The 17052-nt window shown below is 37.0% G+C and overlaps 1 protein-coding gene across 1 annotated transcript; it reads right to left on the bottom strand.

Annotated features, from left to right (window-relative positions):
- Nucleotides 1-814: 814 nt before the first annotated feature.
- On the bottom strand, nt 815-15880 carry F (espin protein forked). Its single transcript, XM_070315558.1, has 12 exons — nt 14775-15880; nt 10071-10199; nt 9490-9763; nt 8048-8243; nt 7177-7355; nt 6781-6847; nt 6002-6150; nt 4404-4656; nt 3259-3611; nt 2770-2945; nt 2371-2561; nt 815-1729 (listed from the first exon to the last, which is right to left on the bottom strand). The coding sequence occupies exons 1-12, from the start codon at nt 14784-14786 to the stop codon at nt 1498-1500; spliced, it is 2211 nt and encodes a 736-aa protein (XP_070171659.1). The 5' UTR covers nt 14787-15880; the 3' UTR covers nt 815-1497.
- Between the last annotated feature and the right edge of the window lie 1172 nt (nt 15881-17052).

Genomic DNA, 17052 nt, shown 5'->3' with positions numbered 1-17052 from the left:
TGTGTGTGTGTGTGTGTGTGTGTGTGTGTGTGTGTGTGTGTGTGTGTAAATATAATATAGTTTCAATAAGTTATTAATTAGACAGATATTATATATGTAAAATTATTAGTTGCTAAATAATTTCTCGCGTATAGTTGTGGATTCGCAAATATCCAAAAGTTAAGGAGTTAGTATAATTCCACTCTCTTAAAATATCTCGTAATCGTTCCTTGCTCCGTTACTTCACAAAGAGATAAAGATTAATCATTGCAAAGTGTCGGAAGATAATCGTTGTCTGGAACAACACACACAGAAACATACATGTTGTAACATCCCGGCATTATCGTAACTTCGTAAAGATCAATCAATGTCAGTATTAATTCGTTGATCTGTAGCTTCTGCGTTCTAATGACTGTCATTGTAGTTACAAGCCGTATTTATCGCTCTACTGCTAATGTTCTCTCTCTTACATGATTAATCAGATCTAGAATTGCCAGCTGTCTCTTGACTCAAATATACCTACTTTTTCATGAAATTTCACAAACTTTTTTTTGTCATTTAAGTATTGAATGAAATGATTGTCGAATTAAAAAGTATATATATAAAATTCAGAAAAATAAAATTAAAGTAACGAAAGAACGAAATTTTTGTTGAATTAAAGTGATCCTTAACCGAAAAAATAAAATTACAGTAACTAAACCAAAAACGGGGAGTTTTAATATTTTTTTTCAACTTTTAAGAATGGGATTTTAAAATTAATTACTTAGAGTTTGCTTTTAACTTTATTATGCAAACGAAATTATAAGACTTATTCATATGTACATATATCGCTTTTAATTCGTATTACATAATTTAAAACACGATGATTAATTTTTTACATATATAGTTTCCGTATTTTCTTGATATCTATATTTTATGGAACGCTTGCGCAATAATTTTTGTGAGCTTATTCAATAAACGTATTTTCAAAAATTGTTTTCTTTTCATCGATTTGAGGGAAATGTCTTGCGGGAGATTCTTTCTCTGAACCTCTCTCTCTCTTACAATCTTGCTCTTTACAAACATGCATTAAATTTCGCTATGCTTCGGTAATTTCCGTAAAAAAAGATATAAATTCAAAATATATATCAAAATTATAATATTAGTTATGAGTGAGAATATTTGCAAAGACGTGTCCTTGCAATGATACTAAACACATTGAGTATATAAAAATATCTATTTAATTCCTTTTTAAAATATTTATATCAGTACGTGCTAGTCTTGCAGAGAATATCAAACACACTTCCTATTTTGTGTAATTCCGTGAATCATCCTGTATGTTCGTTTATATCTCAACTAGCGAAAAATCTCTCTCTTTCATATTTATTTTTTGCACATAAGTTTCCTTAACTTCAGGCAGATTTCATAATATGCGAGACATGCGCGTTTAATAACAAATATTTTTAGCAGAATACTTACATCACGCGAGTTTTTTTGAGAGAAAAAAAAAACGAAAGAAACGTTCGTAACGTTCGATGATTAATCAAGGATATTAAGCTTGCTATTAGTCTTCCTTAATTGAGCCCGCCAAGGTATAATTTGACCGTCGTCGGAATCGTTCTGGACGGGATCGTCCCGTTTCTCGTCGACCTCGGATTTCTCTTCCTTCTTAGAAACGCACGATATCGGTACCGGTGAAGGATCCCTCTTCGGATTCGTCGTTGTTGCCTCCAGCTTCGACGTCGACGCGGACGGCTGTGTCTGGTTCAGTCTGTAACCAATAACATGATACTTGAAAATTTTTTACGTTAATATATATTATAAATTATTAAAATAAAGGGTAAAATAAAATTGTTGAAATAAAATCATATAATGAAAAACATAACAAAAAATAAAACATGAAAAGAATGTATAAAAAATATTGTACGATATAGAAATTCTTGATATTCCTATTTTGCTCGAAACTTGAAAAGCTCAAAATGTTTTGAATAATGTATGTGTGTCATCGGATAATGACGTATCTTTCCATATGGACAAAGATATTGCTCGACAGATTCGACTGGCCAATCTTTTAATTTACGCATATAATATCACGGCGTACATTACGTAATTTTTCATGTAACACGAGGCAGAGGAACTTAAGGTCAATTGCAACAAGGGGCAATTGTAATACTTGCGATAATTCAAGCACTTAATCCCCCTATATACTTTGAAAGCAGATAGGGCTAAATCCCATATAAACTAACATGACGTAAGTAAATCTCTTCTGAAAAATATCGAATGCCATTTTATTGGGAGCAGTTTAAAATGTTTTGCATTGCTGTGAAATAGTTTAATTAATTTCGACTTGTTCTAATCGCTATACAATTATATCACACTAGTTGATGATACAAATTTAATTAATTTTTATACCTCTTTTCCTCGTTATCCTTCTTGGCAAGAAGCTGTCGTTTCCACGGCGGAATCGCTTTTTGCCGCCTCTCTTCGTTCTCTCGCGCTATTTGCTCCTCGAGTTCCTTCTTCGCTCGTTCGGCGGCTTTTCGGGCCAGCATTTGCCGCTTCCAGATTGGTATCATATTTCCCGAACTGTCCTTCTCTGGAATCTACAAAAATATTATATGAAAATAATCGACGATTCGGAATTGTTAATCGAACTGTAAAAAAAAACACTCTCCCTTCTGAAAAAAAATTAAACAAACATCTAGAAGAATAGACATCTTGCATTTCTTTTACATGGGAGAGGGAGGGAAGGTAATATGTATATATATATATATATATGTCTTTTTAAAAAATGTAAAGTAAAATACTTACTTGATCAACGAACTTTGTGACGTTAAACGCTTTGCTGATTTCCGACATGAGATTCTGCTCCTGAGTCTTTTCGACTTGTGCTCTTTCCACCTTTAGTTTTTTGATACCAGGTATGTCCTTGGTACGCTTCAATTCGGCGATTAGATCCGTTTTTTGCACGAAGAACGGCTCCGAAACTGGACAATTTCATTTTTTATTTGTTAATTTATTTGTATCTTAAATTTTCGAATTTTACAAGAATTTTGCAAGAAAATAATGAAATTTTATAAATTTTTCAAAATTTAAGGATTTGTTATATACATAGTTATTGTATAAATATATTTTTATCTTTAAATAGGGAATATATATTATATGTAAAATAATCGAAATGCTGAGATATAAATGTTGCTAATGTAATATAGAATATAGCTCTTGAATACGAGGTGAAAATCTCGCATGTCGTTAAAGCATTAAATTATGTGTACATGTGTGTCGCGCGGACTAACTTACCGTTAGTCATAGACACGCTGCGCGGTGGCGGTGCGGAGAACGTCTTGGTAGCGTTCATCTTCGTGCTTGTCCGTCGTAGCTGGATGCTCGTGAGGTCCTGGATGCTGATCGTGGCTAAGGGTTGCGGAGTCTTGGAGGTTTCGGTCTCGTTGCCGACACTGGCGGAATTCGGACCTTGATTCGCACCTCGTGCTCTCTGCTGCAAAGGAGACAACGGTGGTGGCGGGGGACCCGTAGGAGACCCCTTGACCTCCTCGTTGCTCCTTCGCGTTCCTTCCTCCTCGTCCGCCTCTTCCTCCTCCTCCTCACGCGGCTCCGTATTCCGACTCTGAATGTCCAAGTTGTCCACTGACCTGCGAGCGCGATTTTCGCATTGTCATGCGAGTAGAAAATTTGAAAATAACGCTGCTCGAAAATATAAATCCGTTTTCATTTGGATAAGATAAATGAAAGAGAAAAACTTAAAAATTTGAATTTATTTTACTCCATGACATTATTATACGATATATATTAATATAGATAGATTTTAAATATATTAATATCATAGATATCGAAAAGATATTGCTTTGGTTTTAATAAGCAAAAAATAATTCCTCTGAGAAAGAACATTAATTATAATTCATGTTTTATGTTCTTGTATATATCATCTTGTATGTTGTCAGAAAATTAAACGCGCACGCGAGTTTACGTTTTTATTCTAGCTGAAAAAACTTTAATTCATGGCACCTCTCAGCCGTGAAATAAAATTTGTTTTTTAAATATACGAAAATTGAATTAATAAATCATAATTACTAACGATAAATAACGATATTAGATTTTTCTCAATACTATGGAATGAAGCAGTGAAACCGCTTGAGTCAAAGATTTAAAAATCACCAATTTAAGAGCAGCAAATCGAAATGGCTAACACTATAATTACATTGTTTTTCGTTTATTTGAATCACACATAAAACAATGTTGTGTATACATCTTCTAAAAGTACACTATACGTTGAATATTCAAATTACGATTTTGAGAGAAATCGACTTAATTATTAAAACAACGAGATGTAATCTTGGCGGTTTCTCGGAGCAACTTACACGCAAAAGATTACGAAACAAGCGGAAGTAAACACCGTTCTATATATGACAGAAAAGATCACTGACCTCGCCTTCGACAGACTGTTCTTAGACGTCGTCTTGCAGATACTTTTGAGATACTCGGACGGTTTCAGCAGGGTGTTGGAGTCCGCGTTGGCGAACTTGGGCGGTATGAACGGCAATACCATGTGCCTGTTTACCAGGTGGGACGCCTGGTTCGCTTTAATTTCGTCCGCATCCACCGGCGCACTGGCGAGAGGCGGCACTTCCGGCTGCTGCTGATGCTCGCCACAGGATGATACGTCGGACTTGTTGGTCGCTGTTCCGAGACCGGCGATATTAGAGAAAGAGAGACAGACGCGGAAGAGAGATAGAGAAAGAGCGATAGGGTGTAAGAGGTAAAGGAGGTAGACGGGTAAGTAAAAGGAGAGGGGCAGATTGGGTCCTCGTTATATCCTCTAGCATTGGATGGGATGGTCGTTACCGACGCGGGCAAGTGAAATCTAGGTAAGTATATTATATGCCCGATGAGCGCCATGGTCTAGTAAGTGAGCCGACTATCTCGGCGCTAAAGCGTGATCCGCTAACAGTTTAATTAATCGGCGAAGTATGGGGGCGCAGCGCGATCCCAAATCGAGATCGACGGGACGGGGCCTCGCCAGCGCCAAATCGCAAGCCGGTCTAATTAGAGCCGCAGATAAACATCGGGCGAATTAATTTTCGCCCGAATCTAACTGTAATCGCTGCTTTATTCGATTCGCGTTAATTGCTCGCTCGATGACGTCACATGAATGCATCGAAGCGTATCGGGAGGAACGCGCCGAAAATGTAAGCGTAATTCGCGCGAGGCAACACGGCCGGCCGATCATCGGGTGATTAACGCCGTGATAAAAACACGGTAATTCAGCGTAGATTATAAATTTTTATATAACGCACGCGCGGTTTCCTGGTAGCCCGATAGTTGCCTCGACGACTTCGGAGAATCGATCTTCTCTCTCTGATAAAAATTTATTAATTAGCGAGGATTATTAAATTTCCGGAGATGTTATTATCGATGACAGACTCTAAACTCGACAATGTATTCTGCGAATAACAGTTATTATAACGAATGAATTCATTAAGTAGAACCTGTCGAGGAAGTGATTTGAGTACGGTTGCCTTCGACCGGTAGTCATTAAACTACCGATTGGCAATAAAACTGTTCATGCGCGACGTGATTTCTCGAGATGAGCTTTCGGCAGGAACTACAATATATTCTTTTCGCTTAGTACGAGAATCCGTTCGCGATTATTGCGAATAAGGTGAAACAGTTGATGCGTTCTTTTAATGCCTCGGAATTATTTAAAAAAAAAAAAAAAAAAAAAAAAAAAAAAAAAAAAAAAAAAAAAAAATCTTCATAACCGTTAGTTTTTAAATTATCGATAAATGCGATCGCGTTTATAAAGATATTCCGGAAGTAACGCGTTCTCTTTCGATTGCAAATCTTTCGTTAGGCAAAACGTTTGACTTGAATCGAATGCGTTTTTTTTTTTTCGCAATAAACATGCATGGAAATGTCAAGTTATTAACGTGTTTAAAATCAAGCTGCAACTTTCACGCGGTATTTGTGCAAGGCAGCTAAAGAATTGTAGACTCTGTAGAGAAACTAAAGTACGATTCCTTACCGGAGGACTCGCTCCTTCCATCCTGGCTGCTCCCTCGCGCGTCTTTCTTGTCAGCGTTTATATCTATATTCGGTTTAGCGTTTACTAGAACGACCACCACGTCATCATCCGGCGGCGGTGGCGGGGGCGGTGGCGGTGGTTTTGAGAGACTAGAAAACAAAGATCTCTTGGTATTAATACAATGTTTGCGAAAAATAGAACAAATGAATGAGAATTTGATTAAACTTTGTCATCTTTATAAAAGCACGTAAAGGTAAGAACAATTAAAGTAATAGATACGTGCACTTAATAACAGGCAACGAGATAATAAATAAAGATAAAAAATAAATAAAGAAATGCAAAACATGGAAAGCGGTTAAAGCGATAGATAAAAAAAAAATGACGGGGGTGTTTTTTTATTTCGTTTCGATGGCAATCCTTTTTCTTTGAGAGAGAGTATTTTTTAATCCAAATCTTTTTAGGTTGATATTGATCCATTTAATAGCCCGCTAGATCACCCGCATGTTTCGTCATCGCGATTATTCACATCCGTTTCGTTGTGTCGGTGCGTTTGTAACCGGAAACAGTTATGTGGTAAAAAAGCGGTTATCCTCTGTATGCGCGTGACACGGGATATTTCATCCGCGCGATGTCTCAAGACGAAAGAGTCAGAAAAGTCAAAGGACGAAGTGAGTGGAGTCGCGCCAAATGATGGCGAGCGACTCGATCGATCTTCCCTTCTTCTCTAAATGACGCGGCCAAAGTTAAATCCCAATCCGGTATCGATCCGCCCTACTTACCTAGGTCCGCCATTCACACGTATTTCCTTTTCACTTTCCGCTTGCACGCTGGACAAGTCCTTCCTCTCTGCGAATCGAGAACAGAGATGATTAATCACAATCGTTCGTTTCTTCGATCGATTCAGAGCTCTACAAGGTAGTGATCATAATGTTAACTATAATTACCATTTTTTTTCAATGTATTTTTATTTTTAAATTAATATTGATATCGATTTCTCGATATACTTTCTCCGAATACGACACATAATGAACGAATACGTCTTTCACTTTACATTTTTTAATAGATGGCAAAAAGATTGTAAAAGTCGAAGAAAGTTTCACTTTCTCGTTTTTTTTAAAAACATCATCATTTTTGTCATTGTATTATCCTTCGGCTACTTTCAATTTTCGACGTACCATGAGACGCTTCCCCATTTGTTTTCATTCCTGGCTTGACGATTCGTTCGTTACTGCTGTGTCGCGATAAAGACGGGGTGGATGTCGTCGAAGACAAGCCGTGGATCTCGCTGCTTATGTTGGAGGATTCGCTGGCGCTGCTGGATCGACTGTATCGCCTGTCGGTTTTTCGGGAACGGCTGAAATGTCAGAGACGAAATCTATCGATGTTTCGCGTGCTCGCGATTATAAGAAATATCCGGCGATTAAATTTAATATCCACCCGCAATCTCATTCGACTGCTTATCTACAATATATGGTAGATAAACGATGAGCGTGAAAAATGACGAATCGAAAAATCGCCGCTCTCTATTCGCGTTGCTTGCGAATGATCATCTCTTTCTAACTAAGAAGTCATATACATATTCACAATCTTGATTTCGTAATACTGTTACGTGTCGTTTTTAGATGTTGATACTACTGCATCGGTATTATTTACCTTCGTGGCTTTGTAGTCGCCGATATAATTTTTGTTATGCTACGCTGTCATTAAATATTCTCTTTGCATGCGCGTGATTCGATATTGAGAACGATGTTAATAACATTATATTCATGCTACAAAGTATGTTCGCTGTGTCAGATAAATTTTTATGTGTAATAATTCTTGTAAGACAATCTTTTTCTTATTCTTTCTAAACGATTTCTTTCGTATTTTATCTGTACCGTATCTTTGACAATCATTCGGAAGATCTCTTTTTCAGAAAATTAATTTCATAATTGAGAAAATTAAATTTAGATTAATTTTCTTAATCTTAAATGAGCTGATATTGAATCGAATACTCTGTGATTTGACTTTGTTTACGATGAATCTCGCCCTCATAATCTGTGTTACCTGCTGTCGGAGGCATTGTCCGCCAGCTTTTTGCGCGACGACGAGCTCACGCCACCCGTTTCCTCTTGTCTCACGCAGATCTGCTCGTAAGCGTGTTCCGAGGGCTCTCTTGCGAGCTCGGAGCGGGCCGTGTGTCCGTTACTGGGATGCGGCCTGCCAACGAATCCGTTGTTGTTGATGTGCACGTCCACTTTCACTGAAAGCCAAAGCCTCGCTCGGAATATACGCACGAGAAAACGTAAAACGACGAGGTATGCTGTCGCTTCTCATGCGAAACATCATTATTCGAAAAGTTTTGCAGAAATTGTGTTTTTGCGCAAAGCTCGATGCGATAAAGGTCGCCAATCGATCGATTATTTCATAAAGATGTAATTTTAATTTCTATAAAAATTAATTCCAATTTCTCTTTAATTACTTTTGTGCATTTAGCGATGCTGGGACTTGCCTCGATCAATCCGTCGATCGCACTTCTTATTACTCTTACTTATTAAGAGCCACTGCACTGTAACCGGCTTAACGGTATCCGCGGTAAATCGCGCGCGAGTCTTTAACCCGGTTTCGCGAAGCGTGCGTGTAGTTCGCGACGCGCGTAGCTTTTTTCGCTCCCTCGATAATTATTCAAGTATCTCCTCTTCTCTCTTTTCCCGAGACAAATCCCGCGAAATTTTGCGCACATTAATCATACGTCGCTCGTAAAACTCGCGATCAAAGTTATCGCTCGCAAAGTAAAATGAATGGGAAAAGATAATTACGAGTTAAGTTCTCATATACACGGGGCGTGCCGTGAATAGTCGATTTACGCGCGTGATTTTTTTTTAAATATATTTTTATACATTTTTTATATATATATTTAATTATTGAATAATATTTGCCAATGAGAGAGAAATCCTAACTTCTTAGAAATTCGATCAATCAATACATTATTGGGGAAGCAACGAAGGCAAATGACTTCAGCTTCGCTTAATCGAATGCGATACTTTGTAAATATCATCGGGGACAAAGAAAAGAGAGATAGAGAGATCGACAATGCCGAACATTGGATGCGAATTGAGGTCATTCTGGAGCCATGCAGTTGTCGAGAGTCAACAGAGCGCATAGAGTGCGCCAGAAATACTGCCTTAATTTATTTCATCTATAAATAATTCGATCGACGGATTCATCTTTCTTTATATTCGAATCGCGCAATATTTTATCAAAAAATATCTTTGAACTTTATTTTTTTATAATTATAATAGCTAAGATCTTGCTAAGACTAATCACTGTTGTTTATATCTAAGAATTAATAATAAATATAAAACCGATGATTATATATAATAATAAATTCGAATAATCATCACTCTGCGATGCTTTTTCACTTTCGTTAACACTGAGCATACTTCCTGGACACCGTATGTATCGCGGATTATAACGTAGCGATGAAGTATCTGGGACGTGCTACTTACCAGTCAGAGTATCGTCTTTCCTCTCTGCCGCATGACGTTGATCCGCCGCGACGTCGTTCCGCGGCTTCTCGGCGTCGCCGAACAACCGCGTGATCCTGGTGTAAACGAGATCGTGCGGGCTGTGAAGGTAGAAAGACTCACCAGTGTCCTTGGGTCTGGGCGGCTCGCCAATATACGCGCTCATAGGGTTTATGTAGATGCCGTCTCGCGGCCGAGAACCTGGCGGATGCAGGAAGAACGGTTCTTGGAACACCCTGCAGCCTCGTAGCGAGCACTGCAACACGTTTTTTTTTTTGTAAATTTTAAAACCTGGTGAAATAATCACGTTTGAGTATATGTATTTTGTAATAAATTCCGCGAGATAAATAAAAATAAAATTAAGAGAATTCTAAATTTGTATATACAATCATGAAACGAATCCTGCCCTAACATCCTGATAAAGACAAATTTCTTATTAGCGGAAATATCCAGTGGTATCTGATAACTTTATTTTAAAGGAGATGAATTTGAAAATTTTATATTTTTTTTCGATAATCATCAATTATAATAAAATTATTTGGATGCATAAAATCTATACTTGCCTTTTCGATGGAGCTCGTGACACAGCTGCACGTGGTGGTGTCGCTCATGTGACCCGAGTGGTCCGACCCGGCTCGATCCCTGGCCATTTTCGGGGTAACATTAGGGGGAGGAGGCTTGCCGGTTTCCTGCTGCATGTCGGGACAAACGGAAAATGATTAGAACTATTCGTCAATGATTGGCGAAACGAAAATGATTTTAATCTCAAGTGGAGAATCTGTCTGCGGAAGCAATCGATCCTTTCTTATTACGTGACTAACAGCGACACTTGTACTCTCTGTTTCTTTCCTATTTTTTCTTTTATCTCTTTAGTGTATTTCAACGTATCTCAATTCAGAGAGAAAGATTGCATTTGTCGAACTCGCGATAATACACGTTGCTCAACAGCGATTACCTACGGTTGCGCAAATGTCTGTGTGACTGACCTCGTTTGTGTTTGCCAGAAGAGTTTACTTCATGAGAGAAGAAGAAAAACTCCGATGATTCGGCGAACGTCGCGAGAACATCGTTATTGTTACGAGAGAATGCAATTATTTGGAGACCTTGCATATGTAAGCGGCTTGTAATAAGGCGAAAGTAGAAGCGTGCAGAATGTGATTAAATATTCCTATGCAATTTTTACGCGGGGAAGGATCTTTACGTCAGAAATTTATATCCTTCTTCACCGAACTATTATGGAATAGTTAATAGAATAGTCCGAAACAATAGAGAGAAATTAAGTTTTTTCCTTGATTCAAAGTTTTTATCATTCTTTATTATTTTTTTGTATATCTATATTTATTATTAATTTCGATTTTCTCTTTTTCTTTCTATTTTGTACAGTTTTTTTTTTTAATAATAGGAAACGATTTAAATAATCAAATTTTTTATATATTTTTTTTACATATTAATTTCTATGGGCTTATCAAGAAACACATTTCTACTATCGATTCTTGATTTCACTAAATAAACTCAAATAAATATAAGTATTTAACGATAAACGATGTAATGCAACCAAAGCGTTTCGGTGATAGATTAACAAAGTTATAAAAGGAAAGCGGCAATTATAATCGGTAAATTTCGCGTAATATCGATTTAAATACTTTGTTCCGCATTGGCTTTGACACAACGGAAAATAAGCAATGTAAAACGAATTTAATCATTTGTACGAAGGAGTAGCGAATGTCGATATTTTCTTATCGATCACTCCGATCGGCAGTAAAACGGGAACAAGCTAGATATGTACGTTCCAGAATACGACGCGTGTCGCATGCTTTAATAAAATCGTGGCGAAAATTTTACTCTCGCATGTTGCCAGTCGGAAAGTCGGATTTATAGCGTTTCGCGTTAGACCGCTGGCGCGTTAATTAGATTATACGATAAGCCACCGGGCTCGTAACTCCTTTTTCGCGTAATTCGTGTACGTGGAAATCGCGCACCGCCACTTCCCAGTCGTTCTTTCATCGAAGTGAAACTACGTGTCGATATAGCACGAGATTCCGCACTCGCGCGGTTCGATTAAGTCGACAAAGTTTAATTACCCGAAGGGTAATCTTTCTATAATATATTACGGAGCGTTTTTTTTGTGGGAGGCGAATAAAACTAATTTATTATTGATCGAAAAATTAGAAGTTAAATGTAACATTGATTAAAAATAACACGCATTATTAAATATATATATATATTTTTTTTTAGCACAACTGTTATATTAGTAATATTTTCATTATTTATTATTTAATTAATATTTATTATATATTTATGATATTATCTGTCTAGAATTAACACCATCTTCCATTTATAAAACTTACGATATTAATATATCGTTTAAAGAAATATTCGACAGAAAAGCTGAATGAATGATTATAGAATATTAGTTTAAACTTATGTCCGAGCATCTTAACATCGCGGACTTGTACGTCACACTTATGTTGTTATGTAAATTTGTATGTTTAACCCGTGGTGTAATTGGGTTGCGTGACGAAAGAAGGAAAGGAAAGAGAAGCGCGCGATCGCGTAAGAGGAAATTCGTCTCTATAGTATTGCAATCAAAGTGACAAATCTCGTATCACTTAATTATAGCGGGAAAGTGGTACTTAGACGACCGCGTACATATAGATATATATATATATATATATTCTGATTTCCGATCCAACCGAGAAGAGAAATTCGCACTATGAGAGATCCCTCAGTATTTAAATATCTCTCTAAATATGGGTCAACCAACATCTCATATTTACTGTTTTGTCGATCGCAAAGTGTTTTGTACCATAAATTCATCAAAATTCATCTTTTTCCAAGAAACAGATCTTTTTTTTAAACCTGAATTCTTCTTCTGACTCGAAGAAATTATTTTTTTTTGTTCTACTCTTATTTTAAATTGTCGAGACAAAATACAAGTATGATTTTAGAGTCTGCTGCATTTTTATGGCTTCTTGATCAGAGCGTCGCGTGAGACAAGATACCATTTGGCTCTTTACGAACGTAGGTACGAAAGTATATCGTGACGCAGATTGTGACAAATAGTCGTGACAGGGCGATGTCACCGATCCGTGATGGGCACTACCACGGAAAAAAATGTCCGTCCACGCGAGTCCTTTCCCTTGTGACGTGTATCCCGTTGCGTTATGCGCCAACGATACGCTTTTCGCTCAACCGGGTGAAGGACGATAAAGCGAAAAAGGAAAAAAAAAAGATAAATTCGTTCCTACGCAGAATTAAAGAATAGAATTTGAATAGAATTTATAATGTGAGAAAAATAAAACTATAACCTTCTAGAGATTTAAATCAAAAATTTTTTGGTTTATTATTGAGGTATCTGCCAATTATAATAAATTTTTCAGACTTATGTTTAAGCGAAGATGTAGACGTCGATTAAAGTGCCGCTAACGTATTAGCTTTGATCATCGGTTTATTATTTACCGTAATTATGAATTAATGCTTGACGCGCCTTTCTTGTTTCCGATTAATTTAGGTGGGAAATCCTTCTGTTTTATACATTTATCGTCAATATAATTTAAATCATTGCGAAGTAGGTGAGTTCGTGTGTGGGCAATGATGAATATTAGAAAGCCACGGATGAAACTATCGTTACATTTTTATTATCGGATCGGTGATTTCAGACACGCACCAAATCAAATGTATCGGTCTTGAGAAAGTAGACAAAAACTATCTTTTTATAATTTCACTTGAAAATAATCTAATATTATAAGTTTTAATTTCTATTATGCTTATCATTAATATCAATAGATGAACTGCCGCAAATAGATTGTTCACAAATGTTTAAAAGTATCAAAAAAATGTATAATTGGATATAGAAATAAAAGTCGCTCTTTTAAAATAAATAATAAACATAATAAAACGACAATTGATGTAAAAAGGATGCAAATTAGACTTATTACATTTTTCAGTTAGAATATTTTTATAATTATCTGTTTGACCAGTCATAAATATTTCTTTGTATTATATCTTTTGAAAGCTTTTAAAAGCGCATTAATTTCGTTATTGGCTGTGAATTGCATATCGTAGAGTCTCTTTTATTTTTACAAGCGTATTTGACGTTCGACGTTCAAGGCGATACGCGGAGAAGGATCTAGGTATGGTACTGATCTACACAAGGTCGCGCGATTCCACGCTATTATAAATGCGATTCGCGATATTGCCGCGATTCCTTTTCAATCACCGTAAACGAATAACTCGATGATATTTTCTATCAAATACAAAAAAAGTTCGCTATCGGCTAAACTTTCACTAAAAATCGTTTTCAAGTTTGACAAACGATCTAGAATTCGGAGAAAGTGCGTGATGTACATGATATATCTTTTATCCTGTATTTTACATCTTGTATACTTTTATGACAATATATTTTGTGTTAAATATGTGACTTGTCCCCACATCTGATATTTTAAGTTTAAGGAAAATTAAATACGCGCGCGAATATAATTATATGTTGCATGCTATCTTAGCAAAATATGAAATAAAATGTACGTTAAAAGTGTCGCTTAATTTGTGCGAGAATATAAATATCGCTGAATTATTGAAATAAATTGTAATGATCGATCTGCCATTTACTTGTAATTATTTTGAATATTGTTTTTGTGCAACTTTTTATTTCAGTAAACCATTTTTTTGCACCTGAGTATGTATTTATAATAAATACGCATGAATGTGCGTGCCGTTTGTGGAAGTGAAAAGTAGCTGCTATTAGATTTGCACGCAAAACCGGATCGTACGATAGAAACCGCAGTTCTCCGTTACAGCGAACGGATTTTACAAGGAACTTTCAAGTCACCGTCGAGAAATTTGACGCTAGCGTTAGAATTGATCTTCAAGATAATTCGGCGAATTAAATTTTATACTTTACAATAATTCCAAACTTAAAAAAAAAAATTATCATTTATTAAGTTATATCAATTGAACAAATTGAATTCTTCTATTCCGAATTTTCATAAATATGTGTGTATCTAGTCTAAAATATATGTTCTCTAAAAAAACGTATATTTAGAAAAATATGCAGAAGCTTTATGCAAAATATTTCCGTGTATTTTTCGCATAACTCTATTTATTTAATGTTAATATGAAATGATGTATAATATTATTTCAAAGCCACAAAGTCACACTGTGGGTTACAAAGAGAATTTATCAACGCTGAACGTTGCTTCTTATGAACATGGAGAAAGGGGATAATGTGCTCATGATATTACGGTACTTATGGATTACGGTTCACTTACGTATACACCCATGCAAAACCGGATTTCACCGCTGCTATGTATAATGCCGGAAACGAAAAGTCTCAGATCGACCGTTTGTTGCTCGAGGAAATTTACTCCAGGAGAAGAAGAAGAAGAAGAAGAAGAAGATTTCCATACATTTATCGGAATAGACGATCCGGTGTCCTAGTTTGGACCAGATCGAGACTCGCCGAGACTCGTGCCGTCAAGGCCGTTCATTCGCGAATCCCCAGAATGATCGGAGAGACAACGGTACTTCCGCTTCGTGTCAGTCTTTCAAATTGCTGATCTTCCTCGCAGATAAATCCTCTAGATCCAGATTCTTTCAAAAATAGCCGTCGGGAATTTCTAAGCTGTTATAGCCACTCTTGATCTCCTTCTTGAATCTCAAATAAATGTTTAAACTTATTAATTTTTTTAAGATTCAAATTTCAAAAACTGAATTTTCTCACATTTATGTATGCTGACTTTTTATCTTTCAAGGAATATCTAGAACTTTGTTAAATCTTTACGGTCACTTCTGATCGCATTAGCCATACTTAAAAAAATATTCTCAGAATCTCCTGGATCTCTTGCAATTGATCTAACAATAAGATTATCTTCTATTCCATCCAAAATGTTCCATTTGGAAAAAATTCTCAGGATATCTTCTGGTATCCAGATTTTAAAACTGCTCTGCAGAAGAAACGTCCGAAATCTTGGAAATTTTCTAACACACAGTCTCTATTTTTCATTGACTCTCGTCAGTTTGGCCAGCACGTTCGGCCTACGCGAGCAATCGTGCGACTGTGACTCGAAGCTAACACCGGAGTCACGCGCGAGTTAGCACCTGCCGGCTGGCTGGCCGGGTGACGCGGGTCGATTTCTCGAACTGCGAGTGCATCAGGTTTTTACCTTTTCGATCGACGAAGCGGGATCGAACCGGCATTAGCCGCTAGTCGGGTCCAGGTACCCTTTTCCGATCCGGTTTCCAGAATTCACGCTCAGCTTTCAGAGAACAGCGAGCGCGTGAGCGATCGCGAAAACGGGCGCGCGCGGGTGACGGTCGGCCAACGAACTCGCATCAGCACGATTCTCTCTCGGAGGAGGCCGATGCGAGCGCAGGAAGCGACGGACCGGGACTCTCTCATCGCTCTCGAGTAAATCGCCGAGAGCCCACCTGTTCTCGTACGATAAATGTCGAGGTAGGGATACGATTCTTCGGCGCTCTGCCCATCGGAGAGACTTTTCTCGAATCTCTCGTCCTTTTGCCTTTCCTCGCGCGTTTGTCCTACTCCCGACACCGTCATATCCTACCGGCTTATTCCGCTATGCTCCAGTTTACCAGTGATTTTTGGAAGGATGTCGGCTAATTCTCGTGGAAAGTTTTTACTGACAGAGATATCTTTAAATTTCTAAATTGTTTTGATAAATATTGAAAACATTTTTGAGAATCGTTCTTTATATTCGTACCTATATAGACGCTTTAATTATTTATTGAAGGATTTTGTAGCTCTTTCTGTATATTAATTCTGTATTATTATGGGACATTCAAGAGAATATAACGCATTAGATCAATTGTCTAACATAATTTTTACATTAATTTAAATGAAAATTAACAGAAAGAGTTGATTTATCATTTTTATCACTTTTACTTTCTTCCAAAAATTTTGGTTACGAAAGATCTTATCAGAACATAATATAATTATCAGCATAAATTAGCATCAACATTCTTATTTTTTATTAGTTTGACGAAAAGCATCCTCTTGAAAAGTAAATGCGACTTAGAAAGCGTGCACAGGAGATTGAGTTCTTTTTCTTTCAACATGGATTTGCGTTCGCCGTTAGTTCTCTCTCTCTCTCTCTCTCTCTCTCTCGATATGCAAAAGGAAGTCTCCTCTCCTGCAAGGAGATGGACAACAGAAAAGTCGTCGTCACCACGAGGTGGCACCGCTCTTCCCTCTCTTAGAGGCATCTTGTGTCGCTCCCACCATGCTCGGATTTCTCACCTTCTCCTCTTGCCTGATCTCACTATAACTGTAAAGAACAATCTTTTTGCTGCGTTGCGTCTTTTCTCGCAGATGCCGCTGCGAGTCTTAGTGCAAACCTCGTCAGTTTTTGTAACAATAAATGTTTATGAATAGAAACTCATAATTCGTAGGATTATCACGCATACAATTTCTTGCGAATACTAATACTAGTAATTTATAGGATTGAGCAATTCTAAAGAAGAAAGCCGATCTTTTCAGCATCGACCATTTCTTTTTTTCCATTCATTTTATAGTTAGCGATAATGGTT

This window comes from Polyergus mexicanus, unplaced genomic scaffold (genome assembly GCF_030449975.1).
Source record: "Polyergus mexicanus isolate NDT 795.1 unplaced genomic scaffold, iyPolMexi1.0 SCAF_2, whole genome shotgun sequence".
In the NCBI taxonomy this organism is placed as follows: Eukaryota; Metazoa; Arthropoda; class Insecta; order Hymenoptera; family Formicidae; genus Polyergus; species Polyergus mexicanus.
This window is presented reverse-complemented; position numbering and strand designations above follow the sequence as displayed.